This window comes from Myxine glutinosa, chromosome 10, assembly GCF_964187855.1.
Source record: "Myxine glutinosa chromosome 10, kmMyxGlut1.1, whole genome shotgun sequence".
Lineage (NCBI taxonomy): Eukaryota > Metazoa > Chordata > Myxini > Myxiniformes > Myxinidae > Myxine > Myxine glutinosa.
The window spans coordinates 55,880,584-55,907,845 of NC_136270.1; the positions used below are offsets into that span (position 1 = coordinate 55,880,584).

At 48.1% G+C, this 27,262-nt stretch overlaps 1 protein-coding gene across 17 annotated transcripts in view; it reads right to left on the reverse strand.

Moving 5' to 3' along the window:
• Nucleotides 1–27,262, reverse strand: part of SCAP (SREBF chaperone) — a 122,970-nt gene that overhangs the window by 25,247 nt on the left and 70,461 nt on the right. For 7 of the 17 annotated variants that reach the window (XM_068127756.2, XM_068127755.2, XM_068127754.2 and 4 more), the window contains 9 exons: nucleotides 25,617–25,838; nucleotides 23,474–24,030; nucleotides 23,190–23,375; nucleotides 18,679–18,877; nucleotides 18,416–18,531; nucleotides 17,270–17,747; nucleotides 17,032–17,117; nucleotides 15,168–15,250; nucleotides 12,343–12,494 (listed from right to left, as the gene is read on the reverse strand). In XM_068127756.2, the coding sequence (XP_067983857.2) occupies nucleotides 12,343–12,494; nucleotides 15,168–15,250; nucleotides 17,032–17,117; nucleotides 17,270–17,747; nucleotides 18,416–18,531; nucleotides 18,679–18,877; nucleotides 23,190–23,375; nucleotides 23,474–24,030; nucleotides 25,617–25,838 (2,079 nt within the window). The remainder of the gene's footprint in view (nucleotides 1–12,342; nucleotides 12,495–15,167; nucleotides 15,251–17,031; nucleotides 17,118–17,269; nucleotides 17,748–18,415; nucleotides 18,532–18,678; nucleotides 18,878–23,189; nucleotides 23,376–23,473; nucleotides 24,031–25,616; nucleotides 25,839–27,262) is intronic. The other 10 variants (XM_078785691.1, XM_078785688.1, XM_078785687.1 and 7 more) reach the window with 3 other exon arrangements.

Consider the following 27,262-nt stretch of genomic DNA (forward strand, 5'->3'; position numbering starts at 1 on the left):
ACTCACGGTCTGAGGTAACTCAGCTAAAAATTATCCAATTTGCACCAAATAAAGTTTATGAATGGTTGCACAGACCCCTACTTCTCACTAAAAGTGGAAACAGAATGTAAATTGGAGTTAAAACAAGGAATATTAACAGCTTTGTCTTACCGCACTCCAAATTATAGTCCGGAAAACTGTTGGGGAAATTACCAAAGTTCAAAGTGCCATAACTTTGTCAAAAATGATCGAAACGTCGTGAAGTTCGAACTTGATCTGTAACTTATCATGAGGAAACCATGTACAAAGTTTGAAATCATTAGCATTAAGAGTTTAGAAAAAAGGTCCGGAAAACTGTGCTTTGCGTGACGGACTGACAGCCCGACAGACAGAAGGACGGAGTGCCAACCTATAGTCCCCTCCGGTGTACACCGGTAGGGGACTAATAAGAGAGAAACAGAATTGTGAGGAACAGAGATGAAAAAACGGGATGTGCCTGTGTGTGTGTGTGTGTGTGTGTGTGTGTGTGTGTGTGTGTATGCGTATGTGTGTGTGTGTATGTGTATATGTGTGTGTTTATGTGTATATGTGTGTGTGTGTGTGTGTGTGTGTATATTTAGATATGTGTGTGTGTGTGTGTGTGTATATGTGTATATGTGTGTGTGTATATTTATATATGTGTGTGCGTTTATATCTGTGTGTGTGTGTGTGTGTGTGCGTGCGTGTGTGTTTATATATGTGTGTGCGTGTGTGTATGCGTGTATGTCTGTGTTAATGTGTGTGTGCGTGTATATGTGTGTGTATGTGTGTCTGTAGTGTGTGTGTGTGTGTGTGTGTGTGTATGTGTGTGTGTGTGTGTGTGTGTGTGTGTGTGTGTGTATACTTATATATGTGTGTGTGTGTGTGTGTGTGTGTGTGTGTGTGTGTGTATATACGTGTGTATGTGTGTGTATATTTATATATGTGTGTGTGTGTGTGTGTGTGTGTGTGTGTGTGTGTGTGTGTGCGCCCATGCGCATGTGTTTAAAAAATGTGTGTGCGTGTGTGTATGCGTGTATGTCTGTGTTAATGTGTGTGTGCGTGTATATGTGTGTGTATGTGTGTCTGTAGTGTGTGTGTGTGTGTGTGTGTGTGTATATATATGTGTCTGTAGTGTGTGTGTGTGTGTGTGTGTGTGTGTGTGTTCGTCAGTGGCATGTATGTGTGTGTGTGTGTGTGTGTGTGTGTGTGTGTCTGTAGCGTGTGTGTGTGTGTGTGCATTGATTTGGGCTTGAAAAACAACAACCTTCAGCTTTAACGAGAAAAAAATCAGGTTAGTAAGGTAGAAATGTTTTACCTGTGAGCTCTAACGTTACCGCTAATGCTGCTGCTGGCACTTTAAATCGGCTGCTGTACTGCTGCTCCATTCTCAATTTGAAGAAATTAGTAACTTTTTGTGAACTATCATGTAATTTCTTCTGTGATTTAATCTTTTTTCGTTTTTCTACCCCAGTCGGATAATTTTGTTTCATTTCTTCTGGGTAACTTTGCCTTCAGTAAAAAAGACTCCATTGTGGCGGACACGATGGCTCGCTGGCGCAATGACATCATTCCGCGCACCAGGAGGGTGTCGGCCACGCCCGAGGGGTAGGCGTGGCCTCGGGATATACACGAGGCGCGCAGCCCCGAGCACGTCAGTGCTATAGTTTGATCCTTGGAATAAAGACGCTTTTGATTACATACGTTGTTGCTTCCTTTATTGGCAAGACAAGTCGTGCGCATAGCACCGCACTACATTGGTGACCTCCGACTAGTTCAGCCGACTCTGACCTACAGAACGCGCCATGACAAGCAGCAACGCGGTAGCGGTGAAACTCCCTGAGTTTTGGGAAGCTCAGGCGGAGATATGGTTCATGCAGGCCGAAGCCCAGTTTCAGCTTCGTGGCATAACGGCGGACGAGACGCGCTATTTCCACGTCATCGCCGCCCTCGGGCCCGGCACAGCCGCCCGAGTCGTGTCCGTCCTGCGGAACCCACCGGCCGACCACAGGTACGAGGCGCTCAAGCGTCGCCTCATCGCCACGTTCGGCCTCACAGAGGACGAACGGGCCGACCGTCTCCTGGACCTTCCCGACCTCGGCGACACGCGACCATCGGTCCGAATGGACCACATGCTGTCGCTACTGGGGGACAAAGCACTGGATTTTTTATTCCGGGCGCTCTTTTTACGCCAGCTACCGGCCCAGGTACGCCTCGCGTTGGCCGGTTCCAAGATAAAGGAACCCCGCGCGCTGGCCGTCGAGGCCGACAAGTTTTTCACGGCGTGTGACACGCGGGCGAGCTTCGGTGCGGCCGTCGCGGATCCCGGGGCTGACGCAGATGCTGATGCACCACACCTCGGGGTTCCCGAGGCTGATGCACACCGCGTGGCCGCCGCCACGCCCCGCCCACCACCACCGCGAAAACCGCGGCCTCCGCCTTCGCCGCAAACCTGGTGCCATTTCCACGCCAGGTTTGGCCACAAGGCGAGGAGTTGTCGCCCGCCGTGCTCGTTCGGCAAGTCGGGAAACTGCCAAGCTGGTGCTCGGTAGCGACCCTGAGCGTCGGCCATTCCGGCAGCCTTCTTTTTATAACGGACACCTTGTCCGGGCGCCGCTTCCTATGCGACGCAGGTGCACAGGTGAGCGTTATCCCTGCCTCTACGTCCGACAAGCGAAACGTGGGCCGCGGCCCCGCGTTGCTTGCAGCCAACGGAACACCCATACGCACGTTCGGTAAGCGCTACCTCTCCCTGCGGTTCGGAGGGCAACGCTTCAAGTGGTCGTTCGTAACCGCCGGAGTGCCCATGGCATTGCTCGGTGTGGACTTCCTCTGTGCAAACGGGTTGTTGGTAGACGTGAAGAACAGACGCCTCGTCCAGGCCGAAACGTTCAGCTCGCTTGCTTGCGCGCTGAGCAGCTCGTTGAGCGGCTCACTGAGCGGTACGGTCCCGGCGAGGTTGGTTTGTATGCTTCCGGCAGCGGACGAGTTCACCCGCCTCCTCGCCAGTTTCCCGGCCCTCACGCGGCCCACCTTCTCGGCGGTGGCCGTAAAGCACGGTGTGGAACATCACATACCCACCGTCGGGCCACCGGTCTACGCCCGGGCCCGCCGCGTCGAACCGACGAAGCTCGCGGTGGCGAGAGCGGAGTTCGCTACGCTGGAGCGGCTGGGCAACGTGCGGCGCTCCAAGAGTGCTTGGGCGTCGCCGCTACACATCGTGCCGAAGCCTGGCGGGGGATGGCGGCCGTGCGGGGACGACCGCCGCCTCAACGATGCCACCACCCCCGACCGTTACCCGGTCCCCCACACACAAAACTTTTCCGCCCGGTTGGCGAACATGTCCTGCTTCTCTAAGGTGGACCTCATACGCGGCTACCACCAGGTCCCCGTCAGGCTGGAGGACATCCGGAAGACGGCCGTCATTACGCCATTCGGCCTCTTTGAGTTCCTTCGGATGCCCTTCGGTTTGAAGAATGCGGCTCAGGCATTCCAACGTCTGATGGACAGCGTCTTGCGCGACCTGGATTTCGTCTATGTCTACCTGGACGACATCCTCGTCGCAAGCGCGTCCCGTGAAGAGCACCTCCGCCATCTCCGCATGCTCTTCGAACGCCTGGGCCAGCATGGCCTGATCGTGAACCCTGCCAAGTGCCGGTTCGGCGTCGCCGAGATCGACTTTTTGGGGCACCGCGTCACCAGGCACGGGGCCATCCCCTTACCAGCAAAGGTGGGGGCGGTCAAGTGGTTTCCGTGCCCCCGCACGATCAGGGGGCTCCAGGAGTTCCTGGGCATGGTGAACCTTTACCACCGTTTCCTGCCCCGCATCGCTCAGCTCCTGCACCCCCTGCACGAGGCCCTCCGGGGGAAGCCGGGCAAAGGTGACGTCGTTTGGACCGAGCAGATGGACGCGGCGTTCGCAGGCGCGAAGCTCGCCCTGGTTAACGCCACCATGCTCGCGCACCCGGCGCCCGATGCACCGATCGCCCTCACCACCGATGCGTCGGACTACGCGGTGGGCGCGGTGCATGAGCAATGGGTGCGTGGAGCTTGGCAACCACTGGCGTTTTTCAGCCGGAAGCTTTGCCCGCATGAACGCCGGTACAGTACCTTCGACCGCGAGTTGCTCAGGCTTCACCTGGCGGTCAGGCACTTTCGCCATCTGCTCGAGGGCCGTTCGTTCACGGCCTTCGTCGACCACAAGCCCCTGGTCTTCGCGATGGCCAAGGTCGCCGAGCCGTGGTCGGCCCGGCAGCAGCGTCACCTCTCGGCCATGTCCGAATACACAATGGACATCCGGCACGTCGCGGGGAAGGACAACCCAGTGGCGGATTGCCTTTCCCGGTCCGTCGCCCACGCGGTCCACCCCGGCATTGACTATGCCCGGATGGCGGCGGACCAGACCACCGACCCCGACGTCCAGGCCTTGCGGACCGCCGTCACGGGCCTCCGCATCACCGAGGTGCCGTTCGGCGGCGCGGGCACGGCCATCTTGTGCGACGTCTCCCTCGGGCGGCCTCGCCCCATCGTGCCCGCGGGCTGGCAGTGCCGGGTTTTTGACGCCATCCACGGCCTGTCCCACCCAGGCACGAAGGCCTCCCATAGGCTGGTCGCCGACAAGTTCGTCTGGCATGGCCTCCGGAAGGTCGTCCGTGATTGGACCAGGATGTGCCTCGCATGCCAGCGCGCGAAGGTGCACCGCCACACCCAGGCCCCGTTGGCCCCGTTTACGGTGCCCGAACGTCGGTTCGACCACGTTCACGTGGACTTGGTGGGACCCCTGCCCCCCTCGCGGGGTTTCACCCACGTCCTCACAATGGTGGACCGCACCACCCGGTGGCCGGAGGCCGTGCCTTTGGCGGCGACGACGGCGGCGGACGTCGCGCAGGCGTTCATCGCCACCTGGGTTGCCCAGTTCGGCGCCCCCTCGGACATCTCGTCCGACCGCGGCCCCCAGTTCACCTCAGAGCTCTGGGGGGCGGTCGCGCGGGGGCTCAGTGTCCAGCTGCACCGTACCACGGCCTATCATTCCCAGGCCAACGGCCTGTGCCAGCGTTTCCACCGCTCCTTAAAGGCCGCGCTCCGGGCCACCCTCCGCGACGGCGGCTGGGTCGACAGGCTCCACTGGGTCCTGCTGGGCCTCCGGACGGCGCCCAAGGACGACCTGCGCGCATCCGCGGCGTTGTTGGTCTTCGGACAACCGCTGCGGGTGCCGGGCGAGTTCCTCCCCGACTCCACGGCACTATGGTCCGCGGTGCAGCAGCGCTCCGCGCTGCAGGAGACCGCCCTGAGGTTCGCCCCGGTGCCGACGGCGCACCACGGGCGCCCGCCAATGCACGTCGCCCCGGAGCTTCACACGGCGGAGTACGTGTTCGTCCGACACGACGCCCACCAGACACCGCTGCGGCTGCCATACGACGGGCCCTTCCGCGTGCTGGAGACCGGGGCGAAGCACTTCACCCTGGACATCGGCGGTGCTCCTGACCGCGTGTCCGTGGACCGCCTCAAACCGGCCCACCTCGACGTGGACCACCCCCCGCCAGTGGCTCAGCCCCCTCGTCGGGGCCGCCCCCCGGCGGGCGGACCCCCGGCACCGCCCAACCCCGCCGGCACGCCACCCCCCGGTCCCGCAACCATCCCAGGGGCAGCCGGTGGCATCCCGGCATCCCAGATGCCACCAGCCGCCAGAGGGCGCTTCGGCCGGGTCATCCGTTTGCCCCGCAAACTGACCCTTCAGGTGCGCGGGAATTCTGGGGGGGGGGGGGGGGGGGGGCGCGTGTGGCGGACACGATGGCTCGCTGGCGCGATGACATCATTCCGCGCACCAGGAGGGTGTCGGCCATGCCCGAGGGGTAGGCGTGGCCTCGGGATATACACAGGGCTCACAGCCCCGAGCACGGCAGTGCTATAGTTTGATCCTTGGAGTAAAGACGCTTTTGATTACATACGTTGTTGCTTCCTTTATTGGCAAGACAAGTCGTGCGCATAGCACCGCACTACACCATCACCCATCACAGGATATGTACACACAGCAGTGGTGATCGACTGCAGTCATAACCAGTTGAAAGCACAAAATGTCACTACGAAAAGTGGATGCCTACAGAAGAAGAAGAAGAGGAAGCAGAAGAAGAAGAGGAAGAAGAAGAGGAAGAGTAAGAAAACGAAGACGAATAACTTTGCCATGGTAAGCCATTAAATAACGTCAGTTCGATTGATGACGTGTTTGCATCATTTTTGAAAAAAATTACGACCGACGAATATCGCTAGCTGGATCGATTACATGTGGACGTGCGGGCATCAATAAAAAAACACAACCTATGAACGCGAGTGCAATAGTTCATTTGTGAAGGGAAACCAAACACCTGGAATTAGTTGTTGGAATTATTTGCTATCAGAGAAAATATAACTACAGTGGATGAAAAGACGATCAGGTTGTTACACTATCGCTATGAGATACACTAGGTGATGTAATTGATGGATTCTTCAGTAGGTCATATTGTACAGTGAGAGCCCTCTACAAGTATTGGAATAGTGAAATCAAATTTGTTATTATTGCTTTGTAGGCCTACTCAAGAAATTTGGATTTGAGATCAAAAGATGAATTTGAGGCAAAAGAACAGAAGGTCAGCTTTTATTTCTTCGTATTTTTATGGAAACATGTTTTACTATTGTAGAACAATCGCACGTTTTATGTTCAGTTTCCCCCATTTTATGTAAACATATGTATTGGAACAGATTAACTTAAAATAAATTTAAGTTGTGTAATAGTTAGTATTTAGTTACATATGCCTTCCATGCAGTAACTGCATCGATCATGTGACCCGTTGACATCTCCAAACTCTTGGTATCTTCCTTTGAGACCATTTTCAGTTGTTGTTTGTTTTGGGGGTTTGTTTCTGACTTTAGTCTCCTCTTCAGGAAGTGAAATGCTCCATTGGATTTAAATCAGGAGATTGACTTGTCCAATATAAAACCTTCCATGTTTTTTCCCCAATGAACTCCTTGGTTGCGTTGGCAGTGTGTTTGGGTCACGGTCTTCCTGTATGGTGAAACACCGCCCAATGAGTTTGGAGACATTTTCTTGTACATAGGCAGACAAAATGTTTCTGTACACTTCTGAATTCATTCTGCTGCCATATTTAGTTACATCATCAATAAAGATGAGCGAGTCAGTTCCAGAGGCGGCCGTGCAAGCCCGAGCCATGACACGTCCTCCACCATGCTGCACAGATGAGGTAGTGTGCTTTGGATCATCGCAGTTCCTTCCTTTCTCCACACTTCCACCTTTCCATCACTTTAGTAAAGGTTTATCTTGGTCTTACCTGTCCATAAAACTTTGTTCCAGAACTTGACTAACTCACCTCTGTACTTCTTTGCAAATTCTAATCAGGCCTTTCTACTTTTGGTGCTGATGAGAGGTTTTCATCTTGCGGTGTAGCCTTTGTAATTCTGCTGTTGAAGTTTTCTGTGAACGGTAGATTGTGATACTTTCACACCTGCACTTTGGAGGTTGTTGATGATGTCACCGAGGTGTTTTAGGGTTTTTCTTCACAGCTCTGATGATTTTCCTGTCATCAACTGAAGTTGTTTCCCTTGGCCGACCTGGCCGTTTCTTTTTTTATTTTTATGTTGAAACATCCAGTCACATACCATATCGTTCTCATCGAGGCCAGGCCTTAAATAAAAGAGCTGATGAAAAGTGTATGATGTTTGTTTGCGAGAAAGAGAGATTGAAGCTCGCCCGGTAGCTCCAGTTTGATTGAGACAGAAAGTAAGACCAGCAATCCTGACACGGAGAGTGTAAGATGGTTCTGTGCACCAATTTGACATTCCTAAGTCAGAACGGTAGTACTACCCTGAGCGGTTGCTGCCTACAATCTACTAGTGACAAACCGGTCCAACCTGATGGGTGTTTTTTTAGGAGGCACCATCTCCTTACTGGATGGCCGTTGCCTCCAGAAGGGAGCTCACCTGCCCTTTAACAGGTATTGTTTTTAGTCCTGCAGGTGTCACAGTCACCCTCCCCACTGTCAAGCCAGAGAGGGTGGTCGGTTTAGTCACCGACTACCCGACCATGCGGCAGGCATCACTGGGTTACAAGTTACCAGTGGCAGTCAATAAAGAGACTGACCTGACTGAAAAGTATACAAGTATTGCTAAGTATATGAGTGGTTTCTTTTTATTTTTCAAGATATTCCAAAATCGTTGTAGTTCTCTGGTCTCTACTATCAAGTCTACCATCTTATGTTTATGTAAACAATAGTTTATAACAATAGTAAACAAACAATAGTAAACAATAGTAAACAAACAATAAGTAAATTAGTAACAATAAGTAAATAAGTAAATAGTAAACAATAGTAAACAAACAAACAATAGTAAACAAACAATAGTAAACAATAGTTTATGACTACTGACTCCAAAAACAACAACTCCCAAAGCATAAGCAAAGGCCTAAAAAAAGACTAGACATTCACAGCTCTTTTATGTGTGAATATAATCAATGCAACAAGAAACACCTGCCAGTCATCTGTTCCAATACAGTACCTTCAGAAAGGAATTCACACCGCTTGACTTTTTTCACATTATGTTGTTACAGTCTGAATTAAAAATGGATTAAATTGAGATTTTTTTGTCACTGATTTACACATAATACCCTGTAATGTCAAAGTATAATTTCTTTTAGAATTCTTCACAAACTAATTAAAAATAAAAAGCTGAAATGTCTCGAGTCAATAAGTATTCAACCCAATTCAGTATAATATGACACTCCAAATTGAGCTCAGGTGCATCAATTTCCTTTGATCATCCTTGAGATGTCTCTACAACATGACTGGAGTCGACCTGTGGTCAATTCAATTGATTAGACATGATGTAGAGAGAAACACCTTTCCATATAAGGTCCCACAGTACACAGTGCATGTCAGAGCAGAACCCCACCAGGAAGTCCAAGGAACTGTCCGTATAACTCTGAGATTGAATTGTGAGGTGGAAAAGATATTAAAATAATTTATAGAGTGTTGAAAGTTCCCACGAGCCCAGTGAGCTCCGTCTTTAGAAAATGGAAAGAACATGGAACAATACAGACTCTTCCTAGAGCTGGCCGTCCGACCAAACTAAGCAACCGGGCAAGAAGGACCTTGGTCAGAAAGGTGACGAAGAACCAAATGACCACTCAGAGAACTAAAGAGACCCTTGGCTGAGATGAGAGAACCTGCCGGAGGGACAATAGTCTCTGCAGCTCTTCACAAATCTAGGCTTTATGGGAGAGTGGCCAGACGGAAGCCACTCCTGAGAAAAAGGCATATGACAGCATGCCTGGAGTTTGCAAAATAGCACGTGAAAAACTCTGAGAGCATGAGGAAAAATATTCTGTGGTCTGATGAGATCTGAAAATTGAACTCTTTGGCCTGAATGCAAAGCGCTACGTTTGACAGAAACAGAGAACAGACAGAAACACACAACACCATCCCTATCGTGAAGCATGGTGGCAGCCGCATCATGATATGGGGATGCTTTTCAGCATCAGGGACTTGTAAGGATAGAAGGAACAACGAATGGAGCGAAATGCAGGCAAATCCTTGAGGAGAACTTGCTTCAGAGTGAAAAAGACCTTCGACTGCGGCGAAGATTTACGTTCCAACAGGACAATGACCCCACGCATACAGCCATTTCAGGTCAGGTCAGTCTCTTAACTGCCACTGGTAACATGTAACCGAATGCTACCTGCCACATAGTCGGGTAGTCGGTGACTAAACTGACTACCCTCACTGACTTGCCAGTGGGGAGGGTGACTGTGACACCCTGCAGGACTAGAAACAATACCTGACAAAGAGCGGCTTTTTTTTTTTTTTTTTTTTTTTTTATTTTTTTTTTTTATTTTTTTTTTTTTATTTTTTTTTTTTTTTTTTTTTTTTTGTATACAAGATCGAGGCTCGTGAAAGAGCGAACATTAATCACACGGAAAGACAAACAGACACATAAAACAAATAACATCGGGAGCGGTAGACAAGATGGGGAGAGAGGGGGAAGGACACAAACACAACATTTGAGAGACATGGAGACATCGAGAGATCTGTGGGAGGGAGAGGGCTTTGGGGGGGAGGCATGTGAAGGGGGGGAGGCATGTGAAGGGGGGGAGGGGATGAGCTCCCTTCGGGAGCCAAGGGCCATTCAGTCAGGAGATGGCGTCTCCTAAACACCCATTTGGTTGGACTGGTGTTTTAGGTAGTAGACAGCAACTGCCCAGGGTACCGTTCTGACTAAGGAGCGTTAAAGTGGAGACTGGAACCATCTTACACTCTCCGTGACAGAATTGCTGGTCTTACTTTCTGTCTCACTCAAACTGGAGCTACCGGGCTAGCTTCATCCTCTCTTTCTCGCAAACAAACATCATAAACATTTCTTCTCTTTTATTTAAGGCCTGGTCTCGATGAGGGCTATATAGTCCGTGCCTGGAGCCTTCAACATAAAAAAAAATCCAAAGCAACACTGGAATGTCTTCAGAACAAGAACGTGAAAGCCCTTGAGGGGCCCAGCCAAAGCCCAGACTTGAATCCCATTGATAATTTGTGGAAAAACTTGAAGATTGCTGTTCACCGACGCTCCCCATCCTACTTGATAGAGCTTGAGCTAATCTGCAAGGAAGAATTGGAGAAACTCCCCAAATCCAGATGTGCAAAGTTGATACAGAGATACCCAAGAAGACTCGAAGCTGTAATCGCTGCCAAAGGCACTTCTACAAAGAATTGACTCAGGGGTTTGAATACTTATGTAAATTCGATATTTCTGTATTTCTTTTTTTTTTATTTTGTAAAAGTTTCCAAAAAACAAATTCCACTTCGACATTATGGGGTATTATGTGTAGATCAGTGACAAAAATCTCAATTTAATCCATTTTAAATTCAGGCTGTAACAACAAAATGTGAAACAAGTCAAGGGGTTTGAAAACCTTCAGAAGGCATTGTACTTATGCTTACCTAAAATGGGGGGGACTGAACATACAAAGCGATATTTTTCTACAATAGTAAAACATATATTCATGGAAATACCAAAATATAAAAGCTGACCATCTGTACTCTTGCCTCAATTCAATCTTTTAATCTCAAATCTAAATTTCTTGAGTGAATAGCAATAATAACAGATTTGACTTCAGTGTTTCAATATTTATGGAGGGCACTGTATATCAACCACACCGGCCGTCAGGCCCTGGGCAATTGCCCAGGCTTGCCCCATAGGTAAGACCACCCCCGTACATACACAGGCGACTCCAAATACCCTTAATAGTTGTGGCTACACCCTGAACATATTACAAATTCCTGCCCTGATCTACAGTGGGCACAGTTGCACTCCCAGCAATGGTGCAACCAGCACCCACAGGCTGCATCCACAATGAATGAATGAATGAGCAGTGGAAACCTCACCAAACAATGTTGGCCTGTTTTGCATTCCCTTCTGAGCACGAGTTGAAATGCTGGGATCTCAGGTGCAAATTGCACGTACAGTATTTTACTCACTGTGTCGTAATGTCTTTGTATCAAGACTAGGGCATGCCCGTACGTGGGTGCCCGTTCCTTGCCAAAAAAAAAAAAAAACGCTACCCGTACGCTCTACCCCGCCCGTACGCCCGTAAACAAAAAAAACAACGCTCTTCGCTTCCGCCCTTCGCTCTGACTGAATTGGGAGAAATAATGCGCATAAGAAATCGAGAAATTATTATTTTCTCCGGAAGAAATCGAATTACGAACCGTAATGGCGCACGCGCTCGGCTCGCTCTCACATCGGCCACGCCTACGCAATAACGCGTTCTGTGATTGGCTGCCGGAAGTGCAGTCTTCACTGTCCGGAAGGTCGCAAATCGCAGTTACGATGAATCGCAAATTAGTTTTAATTAGTTTTAAAACATAGTTTAACGGCAACATAGTTTTCCAACGTGAAATAAATGAATACGCTCTCAAATGTGCCGTCCGAGGCAGAGTCTGTTCGCCACGTTCGGCACACGTGATAGCTCGCTGCTCTCTGATTGGTTGAATCGTTTTTTGGACATAGCTCGGTAACTACTTGTCCGATTAATATGAAACCTTGAAAAGGCACATCCTCGGGTCCCCAGCAATATACCTGGCAAGTTTCAAGTATATCGGACCCGTGGTTGTCGAGAAACAGCGGTCACAGACAAACACACAGACACACACACAGACACACAGACACACAGAGATTACTGGAATTATAGATAGATGAAAATACACTGATGTCTCTTAATACTGTCCTGCATGTGATGCACATGCACAAGCTCCTCCATGAGCCTTAAACATTATAGGGAAAAAGAGGAAGAAGATTCTAATATCGCACGTCGAGTGTTACTTTGAGAGTGTGATCTTCGCTTGCCGTAACGACACGGCCAGCAGCGACGCGCAGTGCAGTGATAGGCTTGCGATGAGCAGGGCACACAGAATGCATCAGACGGAGGGAAATATCAGTAGATGGACGAACGCTCCCCATATCTGCAGAACATGCAAGCCAATGAATGAATGATCAAGAGTGTTCCTCGTGCATGAGCCTCAACACCTGTATACAGAGGAGGAGTAAAAACGAGCGCACTAAAATAATCAACATCAAAACTGGCTTCCTTCGATTAAGCTTTTTAGACAAGGTTTTACATCATTTATTTGGCTTTTTCATCAAAGTACTTTCATGAAGATTAATTACTTAAAAGTGAGCCCTCAGAAATCGCAATTTCAAAAACAAAGTAAAAATCTAAGTCAGACTTAATCGACTCGGGTTTTCATGCTCGTTCCAATGGTGCAACTCTCCGTCCATACTCACCGCATTGCCGAGCTATCGAGGTTTCTCTGGAAGACTAAATCCTGGAAAAAGTCAACTTCCAGTCAAAGAGAGGGTGCACTGTGGTCACCTTCTCGTTGACTGGAAACAAGACACGTCATATTGGGGGAATTGTCAGTACCTTGGGAAGATAACACGCAGGAGGTGCACGAGAGGAAGAGAGGAAAGTACAGTGAGCTGGAGGCAGAGTGTCAGGAGAAGGGTTGGCGAGTTTCCTGTCAGCCATTTGAGGTGGGTGTAGACTGTAGAGGATATATTGGCAATTCCTTTTCTGCATTTCTTGCTCGGCTTGAAGTGTGTGCGACAGAAAGAAGGAGGATGTCAGAGAGAGCGTGGCCCAGGTTGCGTTGAAAGGCTCACTTTGGATTGGAGGAGGCTTATGGAGGCACGTCGAACGGTGTAGGTTGAGGTTGAATGCATGGTGGTTCTTTCAGCCCCAAAAGGGGTACGGCAGTGAGAATGGAAGAGCAATGGAGGTGTGTGCTTATGGCTGTTGTTTTGAGCAGTGTATGTTATGAGGTTAGTTGGATGGTTGTGTGTGTGTGTGTGTGTGTGTGTGTGTGTGTCTGTGTGTGTGTGTGTGTGTGTGTGTGTGTGTGTGTGTGTGTGTGTGTGTGTGTGTGTGTGTGTGTGTGTGTGTGCGCGCGCTGTTGGTTTTTATCTCCATTTCCGGGTTTCAGAAGGTGGAACAGTCCTCCCAGGACCCAAAGTATCCACTTCCACTACAGTAAGGGATAACGGTTCATGGACCAAGCTGTTCAACTTTTTCATTGTTTTGGTCCAAGTTCTCTTTTCAGGATCGTCACCAAACCCTGATTGCCTCCATTTGTAGTTCATTTGTGGTAATATTCCCAGGGATGGTTTTTAAAATCTGAGTGAGGTTTTTTTTCATCATTCCCATTGCTCCAATAATCACTGGCACAATTCCGATGCTCTTCAGCTTCCAATATATCTTAAACTCATTTTTGAGGTCCTGATATTTGGTCATTTTCTTGATTTCTGCGTTGTTTAGCCCAAAATCTCTGGGTACTGATATCTCAATCATCAATTCTGTCTTTTCATTTTTGTTCCCGAGTACAATGTCCGGACGCAATGCTTTGTTTTCTGTGTTCACGCTTGATGGAATCATCAGGTCGTACGTGAGCATGACGTCCTTATTTTCAATGATTGTCCTTGGTTTGTGTTTCCATAAGTTTCCTGGTTATGGCATGTTAAATTTTTTGCAGATATGCCAATGAATCACTTTGCATACTTCGTTTTACAGAGGTATTCTTTGGTGATTGTTTTGTGCATTTGTTTGTGACGTATTTGGTGGCCCAAATTTCGTTTGTCTTTCTCTTGTGGTGGCCCACGTTTGTCTTTCTCTCGATATCTGCTTTTCCCTCGATGTTCACTGCACTGGCATAGGCTTCGAAACCACCTGAGGTCCCGGTGGTCGTGCCGGTAATTTGGTTCGCCTCACAACTTTGCTCATAGGCCGCTAGCCAAGGCCGATTCATAGGCCGCAATTCATAGGCCGGAGACCGGTTTCAGCTCTGCGATCCCTCTCGGGCGCACGCTCCACGACTCGTGCTCGTGTTCGTACTCACGCATCCCCCCTCAACGATTCTCTCATCTGTCGCCACCACCGAACTCCACAGATATCCTTCAGAAGTTGTGCGTGGGGAAACCGACGAGAGAGCTGGTGAGGTAAGCTGCTCGCGTTTCGATGCCATCTTGTGTGTGTGTGTTTTGCATGTGTGTGTGTTTTGCATGTGTTTTGCTGTTGAGTGGTGTATGTTGTAAGGTTGAGTGGTTGGTTTGTTGTGTGGTTGGGTATGTGTGTGTGTGTGTGTGTGTGTGTGTTTTGTGTGTGATTGTGTGAGTGTGCATGTTCTTGTGTGTGATTGTGTGAGTGTGCATGTTCTTGTGTGTGTTTTGTTGTTGAGTGGTGAAGGTTATAAGGGTGGGTGGTTGGTTGGGTGCTCCATCATGTCTGCTTTTTTTCAGTGCTGTGGATTCTGGGAGTGGAAGCTGTTGTTTTGTTGCTGTAGTTTGTGTTCTCACTGATTGGTGGTGGGGGTATGTACGCATACAAGTGTAGTTGCTGCATGAGGAGGCATATGTGCCTCTGCTCCCTTGACGCGTCACCCTGCTTGACACGTCACGCTGATTGACGCGCCACCCTGCTTGACACGTCACGCTGATTGACGTGGCACGCTGCTTTGGTTCTGTACCACATAATGAACCATATTGTCGTTCATTGTTATTCTTGAATAAGTCATAGCAGAGAAGGCAAATAAATAAATAAAGGTAACCAAAAATAACAAAAAGAAAATCCGAAGAAAGCATACCTCCTCTCCAAGTTTGGTTCTGCAGGTTGCTATTTTCTAGGAGGAAGAAGTCCACCATCCCATCTATCCGAGCAGCCACGATGCTGGAATAGCAATAAAAAATATTTACTCAAGCTCTCAAATAAACCACAGTGTCATCAGAAATCATATTGACACCATTCGAGTCACATTTGTGTTGTACATGTGATATTGGAGTGAACATGTTATTTTACTCAACCGCGTGCCCCCTCTCATAGCCCCCATGCAATTATTTGGGTTGGAATAATGGGAAGGCAGAGGTGGGAGTGAGAGATGGGGGCCAAAATCACATTCCTGCTCCAACACAATTGTTTTTAAGTTTTAAAAAGGAGCAAAATGCCTGTTGTGCATTCAAGTTCACAAGGGGCGTCATACACGTGGTAAGCGTTCCGAGATGTACATGATAACACGTAAAGCAGGGTGACGCATCAAGCAGGGTGACGCATCAATCTTCGTGACGCGTCAAGCAGGGTGACGCGTCAAGCAGGGTGACGCGTCAAGCAGGGTGACGCGTCAAGCAGGGTGACGCGTCAAGCAGGGTGACGCGTCAAGCAGGGTGACGCGTCAAGCAGGGTGACGCGTCAAGCAGGGTGACGCGTCAAGTAGGGTGACGCGTCAAGCAGGGTGACGCGTCAAGCAGGGTGACGCGTAAAGCTACGTGACGCGTCAAGCAGCATGACGCGTCAAGTAGGGTGACCCGTCAAGCAGGGTGACGCGTCAATCAGCACGGCGTGTCAAGCAGGGCGGCGCGTCAAGCAGGGTGGTGTGTCAAGCAGGGCGGCGCATCAAGCAGGGTGATGCGTCAAGCAGGGCGGTGCGTCAATCAGCACGGCGCGTCAAGCAGGGCGGCGCGTCAAGCAGGGCGGCGCGTCAAGCAGGGCGGCGCGTCAAGCAGGGTGGCGCGTCAAGCAGGGCGGTGCGTCAATCAGCACGGCGTGTCAAGCAGGGTGACGCGTCAGGCAGGGTGGCACGTCAAGCAGTGCAGCGCATCAAGCAGGGTGATGCGTCAAGCAGGGCGGCGCATCAAGCAGGGTGATGCGTCAAGCAGGGCGGCGCATCAAGCAGGGTGATGCGTCAAGCAGGGCGGTGCGTCAATCAGCACGGCGTGTCAAGCAGGGCAGTGCGTCAATCAGCACGGCGTGTCAAGCAGGGTGACGCGTCAGGCAGGGTGGCACGTCAAGCAGGGTGGCGCGTCAATCAGCATGGCGTGTCAAGCAGGGCGGCGCGTCAAGCAGGGCGGCGCATCAAGCAGGGTGATGCGTCAAGCAGGGCGGTGCGTCAAGCAGGGCGGCGCATCAAGCAGGGCGGCGCGTCAAGTAGGGGGGCGCATCAAGCAGGGCGGCGCATCAAGCAGGGCGGCGCATCAAGCAGGGTGATGCGTCAAGCAGGGCGGTGCGTCAAGCAGGGCGGCGCATCAAGCAGGGTGATGCGTCAAGAAGGGCGGTGCGTCAAGCAGGGGGGCGCATAAAGCAGGGCGGCGCGTCAAGCAGGGCGGCGCGTCAAGCAGGGGGGCGCATAAAGCAGGGCGGCGCGTCAAGCAGGGGGGCACATAAAGCAGGGTCCGATTATTATTGTACCCAACTCTGCAGAACATTAGCACAAACAACCACCGAATATGTGTTAAAAAACAAACAAATAATTAGCTGGCACACAACTTTCCTTTCGAAAACCCCTGGGTATTACAAGGCCGCAGCCTTTCAAAAGCTGCAATTAAAACATGCAAATAGAAAGTGCAGGAACTTCACGAGAAAACGATTCAAAATTTTCAACCTCATGAAGAGTTGTTTGAGAGAAATCAAATGATATCACAATGAGTATTTATAGGCCCAAGACTCGAAGGAAGTACCTTTTCTGATGGCACACCAGGTGGATTATTCCCGCAGACGATTCCTGATGTTTGCAATGCAAACCATCGACTGCAGCGTCCCAAACCTACATAAAATGGAACGAAGGTATGTAACGAGAACATTTACCTCATCGGATACCTTTCGATCGCTGATAAGGCAGCAACACGATGCAGGTGAATTGACGAAATGTTGAAAACGAGAAAAAAATATTTTGCTTTTGGTGTTCATGCGAGATACCTCCAACTGTCCATTTCCACAGCCGAGTGCGATTATGTTTTCCTTCATGGCTAAGCACCATGCCACTCCGGCTTCAAATGCTTCCGTTCCCGAGGGGCTAGGTGAGCCTGGAACGGCCCTCGTCCCGAGGAAATTCAGCGAGTCACCAGACGGGGATCTGCACCGCCTCCGATGCGTGAGAGACGTCCTTTGCGAGGAAAAGCTGGCATCACTCAAATTATTTGCGGCGGCAGAAGCAAAGTTCTGATGCCGAAGGTCACCCACGGTCGTGCCAACGCTGAACGTGAAATTAAATGGTAAGTGTGGAGAAACATGTGGTGAATCGACGTTCAAAGGAGATTCCGCAAAATCAAAATCCGTGAGTATCTCGGTCTCTCCGTGGCAAAATTCTTGCACAGACTCCGATTCCACGGACTCCCTTTGACCTCTCTCCGTTGTGTCGCTCTCCGACAGCCATGTCGATTCTCCTGCCCGACAACTATAAAACAAAAACACATCACCCGGAAGTCCAGACCTGTCAATCTCAGAACGAAGACATTGTACCCGTTTCTTAGCTTTTGTGCCTTTTGTCATGATATTGGTTTTACTGTTGAAGTGAAGTAAGGCTCATAGACAAATGACCTTGTACACATCACACATGACAAAGACATGAGAGGACAATAGATAAAACAGTATATCGAGGATTTGAAGATAGGACCCCAGTGTAGCGAGCTCTGTCCTCAAAATACGAGACTTTTCAATTCCGGCGATCGCACTACTACTACTACTACTAGTAATACACCTACTACTACTACTACGACTACTAGTAATACACCTACTACTACTACCACTACTACTACTACTACATGTATTACGACTATAACTACTACTACTGCATGTACTACTACCATAACTACTATTACATGTACTACTAATATAACTACGACTAATATTACACCTACTACGACTATCACAACTAAAAAGCATAAATTAAGCAACTTTTGGGTCCCGTCAGTCACATGGCTTTTGGGTTGGACCAATGAAGATGACTTGCATTCACATATGATGGTCTCAGAAAAATGCACTGGAGGATGCGAGCTGTGTCTTAGCCCTCAACAATCTCTTTCTCCATTACAGTACAGCAATGTACAAATGGCGTTCACTCACGTCTGGCGAGGAAAAACCGAGAGGAGCTCTCCTGTAAGGGCATCCCAGAGCATTACACTCCCCGACAAGCAGCAGGTCACCAACATCGAACCATTGGCAGCAACACATTCAATGTCCTTCAGGAAAGGTGGTCCATCAACACAGAGAATTCATTATAATAACAATACATAATGCAAATAAACAATGCATACTCATACACCTTCTCTTTGGAATATGCAATATGCACAAATGATGATGTCATTCGTAGGATATTTTTCACTAACCAGAGGATGTCCGGACATAAGTACGATGGGTAGGGTTTCACTGATGGCTGGAGCAAAGCCATAATCATCGCATGGCAGCTCTGGTCGGAAACGGTGCAAATGACCTGCCTGCCCGTAATCCTTAGGACAAAGCAGCTTGTACAAAGCACAAGTGAGGCCAACGAGTACCGCTCCGAGGATAAAGCCAAGGCCTGCAGCCCTGTTAGAAATACACACGATATCAGAGAGTTTCATGTGCCACAACACACGGAACACCCAAATCAAACCCAAAATGCTTGTTCACAAAGGTATTGTGATGTGGAAGGGCTTTGGGGAGGAACCATAGCTAGATTGTGTTAACAATTGTATGGACCATGAGTTCAAGTAGCTTGGATTTATGCCTGGAACCGATTTATGCCTGAAATTTTCAGAGGTAAGTCGTATGTAATATGCGCACTGAGAAGGGGGTTACGTTGCAGCACGTACCGAGTGCATGCTCAGTAGCATTGGCAGCAGGAAGATACAAGTGGCGGCATGATCAGGTGCTGGCGGTGGTAGTGCAGATGGTGCAACAAGAGGCGCTGAGATCGAGAGAGAGAAGAGTGGAGAAGGAGACTGATGGGGGAGAGGTGTTGTTTGTCAAAGAGGGCCAAGTGGAAAGAAAAGAGGTGGAAAGAGGAGGAGGTGAAAAGCAAGAGGACAGTCAGATGGTTGTGATTGGCAGGTGGTGGCAGACCTAAAGCCACAATTGGTATTCCCAGAGGAGATCTGTGTGACAAGGTTGTGGCCTGACATTGTCATCTGGTCAGGTGCATCAAGACAGGTCATCTTAGGGGAATTGTCTGTAACTTGGGAAGAGAACATGGAGGAGGCACGAGAGGAAAGCACAGTGAGCTGGAGGCAGAGTGTCGGGAGAAGGGTTGGCGAGTTTATCAGCCATTTGAGGTGGGATGTAGAGGGTATATTGGCAATTCCTTTTCTGCATTTCTTGCTCGGCTTGGAGTGTGTGGTACAGAAAAAAGGAGTATGTGTGACAAAGTGGCCCAGGTTGCCTTGAAAGGCTCACTTTGGATATGGAGGAAGTTTATGGAGGCACGTCGAACGGTGTAGGTTGAGGTTGTGGGTGGTGGTTCATTTCAGCCGAAAGGGGTAGTGACTGAGCGTGGAATAGAAATGGAGATGTGTGAATGGTGTGTGTGAATGGTGTGTGTGTGTGTGTGTGTGTGTGTGTGTGTTTGTGTGTGTGTGTGTGTGTGTGTGTGTGTGTGTGTGTGTGTGTGTGTGTGTGTGTGTGTGTGCACACGTGTGTGTTGCAGGAGTGGGTGGGTGTGTTGTATGAATGTGTTTTGTTTGAGTGGTGCATGTTGTAAGGGTAGGTGGTCGGTTGGTTAAGTGGTTTTTTTGATGTGTGAGTGAGTGGGTGAGGGGCTGTGGATTCTGTGAGTGGAGGTGGTTTTGTTGTTGTAATCTGTGTTCTCACTGGCTGAGGTGGGGGTATGTACGCATCCAGGTGTAGCTGCTGCATGTGGAGGCGTATGTGCCCCTGCTGGCCCACCTTAGCTGACCATATCGTCAAGCAATTCGCGACCGTTCAGCTGACCTGACCGTTTTTTAATATTCATGGCTGTGTTCCGCGAAATCACGGGTTTTTTTTCCCCCTATTCACAGCCGTGTTCAATGAATTCAATTCCGTGTTCAATGAATTTGCGGTTTTTCAGGTGCGCAAAAGAAAATTCACGACCTGCAAGCTTGACACATTTATAAAACCCATCTTTCACCAGCCATGCATAAAACAAGTGGGCATACACAAAAAAAAACATCTTCTACGAGCCGCGAGCATGACCTGCTTCTTCTACATTCACTGCTGTGTGCTTTGCATTTTCATGGCTTTTGCGGCAGCGAATTTTAGCCACACTATAATCGAGCTTCGTTTGGATGTTCCAGCAGCTGCATAACACGTCATTCCCGCGAGTTACTGCACAGAATAAAAACACTCCACGTTATCTCTTAGTGCAATTGGCTGTCTCCCATTTCCCCATTGAAACTGGCATGGCATGCATTCACCGATATTCATCGACATTCACGGGATTTGCCTCGCCATTTCCGGGATTATCGCCGACATTCGCGGGATTTGCCTCGCCATTTCCGGGATTATCGCCGACATTCGTGGGATTTGCCTCGCCATTTCTGGGATTATCGACGACATTCGTGGGATTTACCTCGCCATATCTGGGATTATCGCCAACATTTGCGGGATTTGTCTCGCCATTTCCGGGATTATCGCCGACATTCGCGAGATTTGCCTCACCATTTCTGGGATTATCGCCGACATTTGTGGGATTTGCCTCGCCATTTCCGGGATTATCACCGACATTCGCGGGATTTACGTCGCCATTTCTGGGATTATCGCCAACATTTGCGGGATTTGCCTCGCCATTTCCGGGATTATCATCGACATTGATGGGATTTGCCTCGCCATTTCCGGGATTATCGCCGACATTCGCGGGATTTGTCTCGCCATGTCCGGGATTATCGCCGACATTCGTGGGATTTACCTCACTATTTCTGGGATTATCACCGACATTCGCGGGATTTGCCTCGCCATTTCTGGGATTATCGCCAACATTTGCGGGACTTGCGTAGCCATTTCCGGGATTATCGCCAACATTCGTGGGATTTACCTCACCATTTCCGGGATTATCGCCGACATTCATGGGATTTGCCTCGCCATTTCCAGGATTGTCGCCGACATTCGCGGATTACCGTCGACATTCTCGGGATTTGCCTCACCATTCGTGGATTTTCGCGATTCGGGAACCTATGCCCCCTTTTTCCATTGAAACAATGCCCCGCTATTCGCAGTTTCGCAATTCGTGGTGTTTTCCAGGAACGTATCCCCCGTGAATAGCGGGGTCCCACGGTGTGTGTATATATAATATATATATACGTACAGTGCATTCAGAAAGTATTCAGACCCCTTCACTTTTTTTACATTTTGTTATGTTGCAGCCTTATGCTGAAATCGTTTAAATTCATTTTTCCCTCATCAATCCACACTCAATACCCCATAATGACAAAGAGAAAACTGGATTTTAGAAAGTTTTGCAAATTTATTAAAAAGAAAAAACTGAAATATCACATTTACATAACTATTCAGACCCTTTGCTATGACACTTGAAATCCCATTTTTCTTGATCATCTTTGAGATGTTTCTACACCTTGATTGGAGTCCACCTGTGGTAAATTCAATTGATTGGACATGATTTGGAAAGGCATACACCTGTCTATATAAGGTCTCACAGCTGACAATGCATATCAGAGCAAAAACCAAGCCATGAGGTTGAAGGAATTGCCTGCAGAGCTCAGAGACAGGATTGTGTTGAGGCACAGATCTGGGGAAGTCCACAAAAAAAATTCTGCTGCATTGAAGGTTCCCAAGAGCACAGTGGCCTCCATAATTCTTAAATGGAAGAAGTTTGGAACAACCAGGACTCTTCCTCCAGCTGGCCGCCCGGCCAAACTGAGCAATCGGGGGAGAAGGGCCTTGGTAAGAGAGGTGACCAAGAACCCGATGGTCACTCTGGCTGAGCTCCAGAGATCCTGTGTGGAGATGGGAGAAACTTCCAGAAGGACAACCATCACTGCAAAACTCCACCGATCTGGGCTTTATGGCAGAGTGGCCAGACGGAAGCCTCTCCTCAGTGAAAGACACATGAAAGCCCGCTTGGAGTTTGCAAAAAAGCACATAATGGACTCTCAGACTGTGAGAAACAAGATTCTGTGGGCTTTCATGTGTGTTTCATGTTGAAAATGATCAAGAGAAATGGGAGGCACCTGAGCTAAATTTCAAGTGTCATAGCAAAGGGTCTGAATACTTATGTCAATGCGATATTTCAGTTTTTTCTTTTTAATAAATTTGCAAAACTTTCTAAAATCCTGTTTTCTCTTTGTCATTATGGGGTATTGAGTGTGGATTGAGGAGGGAAAAAATGAATTTAAACGATTTCAGCATAAGGCTGCAACATAACAAAATGTGAAAAAAGTGAAGGGGTCTGAATACTTTCTGAATGCACTGTGTATATAATTAAACCGTGAATACGCATGGCGTGAATATTGAAGCAGGTGACGTGTTATGAACCATGAATGTCGAGGTCCAACTTTAAATTATATATGTACATATACATAAATATATTTCAGGATAGAATAAAATCGATCACTGGGACGAAAGTTTTTAAAGTCGAACATTTCAAGCTTTCACTGGAGACCATCATCGGAGTCTGGATAAAAAAACACATGCAGATGCTATTTATAAACAACGTTGAGAGAGTGTTAGCACCCGGGTTAACATCACCTTACCAATTAACTAATTTGGGTTAACTCACGATTAACCCCCCTATTGCTTATTTGATGTGGAGCATTCTGCGAGGATGTTCGTGATGAACAATGTTCAGTGTGTTTGCAGGTATAATTTTGACAATACCATTATAATTCGGTTTGTTAAGATTGTTCCTTGATACACGCCGGCACTGCACCTGTAATGGCCATGGGTTGGCGGGTGCTGTGTTTTCCCACAAGCCGGCTCTGCCTCAGTGATGTTGCTCTGCTCATGCAAAATGCTCATCTTGTGCTGCTCAACTTCGTTCGGATGTTGCAGAGAGCGTGCAAAGTCTGCAGAGAGCGTCACTAACAAGGGAATCGATGGAAGAATGCTAATGTACCTGGAAACAAAAACAAGGAGGTTCATCACAATTTGTAACAAATCATTTCACCTTGTAAGCCCTGGGTGGGTGTCATTGGAAGGTGCGTCTGTGCTTACTTGCTTGCCAAGCTGACGTTGTAATAACTGAATAAAGTTGGCCAATGGCGGAAAGAGAGGCGTCTCCAAATTGCATCATCATTTTTATCCCACAAGATTTCCTTGGGAAGATCACGCTCGGCGTGCACTTTCAGACTCCCCCGAGAGCGCTTGGCACCGGATGCGGCGGTTATCTCCGCTCGTCTATCTGGACCTCGCATGTACGGAGAATCGGGCCTACTGCTGCCCGCGGCGTCCCTGCCAAACCCTTCCCAACGATCCCGAGTTTCAACCACATCTGGAAGTGGAGGAGTAAAATTATGAGCATCGTTTGATCTAACTATTTCTTGAGGGTTAATATCAGTATCCAGTTGGAAGATATTATTGGTGGTTGGGAATGCAGTCTCTTGCTTTACACCTGCGACATCAGTCTGTTCAGCATAGAAACCCGCCAGAGCCATGTTGGAGAAGTCACCATCCTCGATGTGACCTCGCTGAGAGACACGCTCCGCTATGTACGCTCTCAACCCTGTTGGGTCCGTGTACACCAGCAGGCCGATCCAAATGACTGTTCCAATCTACACAACAACAAGAAACGCAATGACAACAAATTTGCAAGAAATACATTTCCAGGACTTTTTAATGAAATTTTACGAATTTTATTAATGAAAACAAATTTTCATTATGAAAACGGTTTTTGGGGTTTTCAATGAAATAATATTATTATTAATTTTTTTTTTCTTAAAGAAATAAAGGTTTGGGGAAGCATTAACAAAGCAGAGCAGGTTTGATAATTAAAACTAAACAGCAGCTTTATGCATAAACATTCACTGGCATATTAATAATATACAAGTTATTATTGAAATATGTCCATTCATCTGAAAACCAGTGACTTTAAACCAAACTTAACAAACAAATCACACAAAGAGAGCCTCCGGTTCCGTCGATCTAATTCTCATTCCTGCCTACAACTAAGAAACTCCTTAAACCTGGACCCTCCCCATTGAAGAACCAAATGGTATAAAAACTCTACCATTCCCCAAACTAAGAAACTCCTCACAACTGGACCTTCCCTGCTGTAGAACACAAAGGTATAAAAACTCTACCATTCCCCAAACTAAAGAACTCCTCACAACTGGACCTTCCCTGCTGTAGAACACAACGGTATAAAAACTCTACCATTCCCCAAACTAAAGAACTCCTCACAACTGGACCTTCCCTGCTGTAGAACACAACGGTATAAAAACTCTACCATTCCCCAAACTAAGAAACTCCTCACAACTGGACCTTCCCTGCTGTAGAACACAACGGTATAATAACTCTACCATTCCCCAAACTAAGAAACTCCTCACAACTGGACCTTCCCTGCTGTAGAACACAACGGTATAATAACTCTACCATTCCCCCTCACAGCTTTGTTGAACTCATTTATCATCAGTACATGAATTTTTGTTCATCCTGCGTGTTTCGTCACTATTTTCCCAGCGCACATTTGCTGCTTTTTTATATCCTGGTTTTTTAAATCTGAAATGGTTATGTTATTATTGACTTAGTACAATCTTTTTTTATTATTATTGTTTTTGTTTTTATCTTGATACAATGCAGATGTAATTATTGTTATTCTATTGTTATTTTACGGTTATTTTATTGAACACTGTTATTTTTTATTTTACAAAGTAAACCACAGAAATTTCAGTCTTCCGACTGCCTTGTTTGGTGTTTTAATAATGCACCGAAGTAGTATTATTATTATAAAGAGTAAAATTAACCCAGTGTACACAGGACAGAAATACTTGCTAGATAAGAAAAAAAAAATTTCAACAATTTTGAACAAAACAGGACAAGCATAAACAAGAACGAGAATTGCTCTGCAATACCTGTCCCCCTACCAATGTGATATTTCCAAAAAAGAGCACGGCATTTTGAAAAAATGACTAAACGCCCTGGAACTCGAACTTGTTCTGTAACTTATCATAATAAAGTGATGTACCGAGTTTCAGTTTAATATGTTAGAGGGTATGGGAAAAAAGTGAAAAACGACAGGTGGTACGGACGGACAGATGGACAAACAGACAGACAGGTGGAGAACAAACCTGTAGTTCCCTCCAGTGAAACCGGTAGGGGACTAATGAGCAAAAACCTAGCAGCTTGAAGAAAGTCTTACCATTATGATCCTTTGCGCCAAACGCGTACGTGCGAGGAAATAGACGACACGGAGACGGCGAGGAAGGCGGAGGGTACGGAGAGAGGAAGAGGCCAGTGGGATGTTGCAAGGGAAGGTCATGAATCCATCACGGTTCCAAACGGACTTGCTTCGTGTACGTGTCCTCAATCCGTAAAGGTTTTCCGACGTTTCTCTTAAAGGGCGGCGAGCAAGATCAGACAACTGTCAACGGCAAACCAAAAATCAATGGGTTCCCTTACTAAAAGTCGAAGAAAAAAAATTCCCAAATTTTTACACCAGCAAGGATAATGGAAAAGCAAGATATACGTAACAACCAGTACAGCTCAAAAGCACCGTAACAACCAGTACAGCTCAAAAGCACCGTAACAACCTGTACAGCTCAAAAGCACCACTACTAAATATGGAATTGCGAAATTAAGGATAAATTAGAGGTTTAACCCCTTCCATGCCATAGGGGAGAAATTGAATCAAAAGTACATGTCAGACAAAAGTATCTATACAAAGTAAAAATATGAACCAAAGAAAAATTAGGCAGATTATCTGGAAAAACTTGTCATGGAATTGAGCAGGGCTGCCTAGCCTGAGTTTGAATCTCGGCCAGGTATGACACGTCAACCTGGTGTTTCACAGGTAGGGCGAGGCATCAATGTGTGTGTCGTCCTTCACATCGATGATAAACTGGGCGTCGTCCTGTCTGCTGGCATTAGTTGGTGAAGATTAAGCCCCAGTCACACCGGGTCTGCGACCAGGTTACGACCCAGCTGCGACCAAAAATTTTGTGAATCGCGGGCAAATCGTAGAAAGAGCGCGCGACTGGTCGCAGAGGTCGTGGGTGATCGCCAAAGCAAAATCAGTTGCAGCAAGGTCGATGGTCATGTTCAAAACTTCTGACCTGCGATTCCAAATCGTAAGAGGTTGCAGACAGGTCTTACATGGTCGTACCACCAGTCGCGCATGGACGCACCACCAGTCATGCATGATCGCGGGTCAAGTAGTCACACGATTGGTCGTGCTACTGGTCCTGCCACTTGACGATTGGTGGTGCCACCTGCCGTTCAACCTCACGATCGGTAGTGCGAGCGTTCGCAGGTCGCCACGATTGATTGTCCAAGCGGTCGCAAGTCGCCACGATTGACCGTACGATTGATCTTGCGATCGATCTTCTCCAATTGTTGCTGATCGCACAACCACGCGTACCACCAATCGTACGATGACCCCTAAGACCAATCGCTGTTTGCGATCGCAAATGGAGAGCGCAGCAAACATTGACGATTGGTCATACCTCGGCCAGATTGCCATCAATCGCACGATCCAGAAATCGTACGATCCAGTGTGACCGAGGCCTTATAAATCCCAGGTGAGTGATCGCAGGCACACCCTCAGGTAAAATTGGGCATTTTTACTTTTTACAATAAACAATAACTCCAAAAACATGGGTCAGTGTAACACCAATGAAGCTGCGCTTTTGAATCTTATCGAGTTCGAAATTTACTGCTTTCCTAAGTAACGATGAATTTTCCATACATGAGGTTTTAATGTTCGTTGATCAAATGTCTTTCAATGTCTTTCGCCTGTTTATGAGACAAATAGAAACACTTCACTGACATGAAAATGCATGACATCAA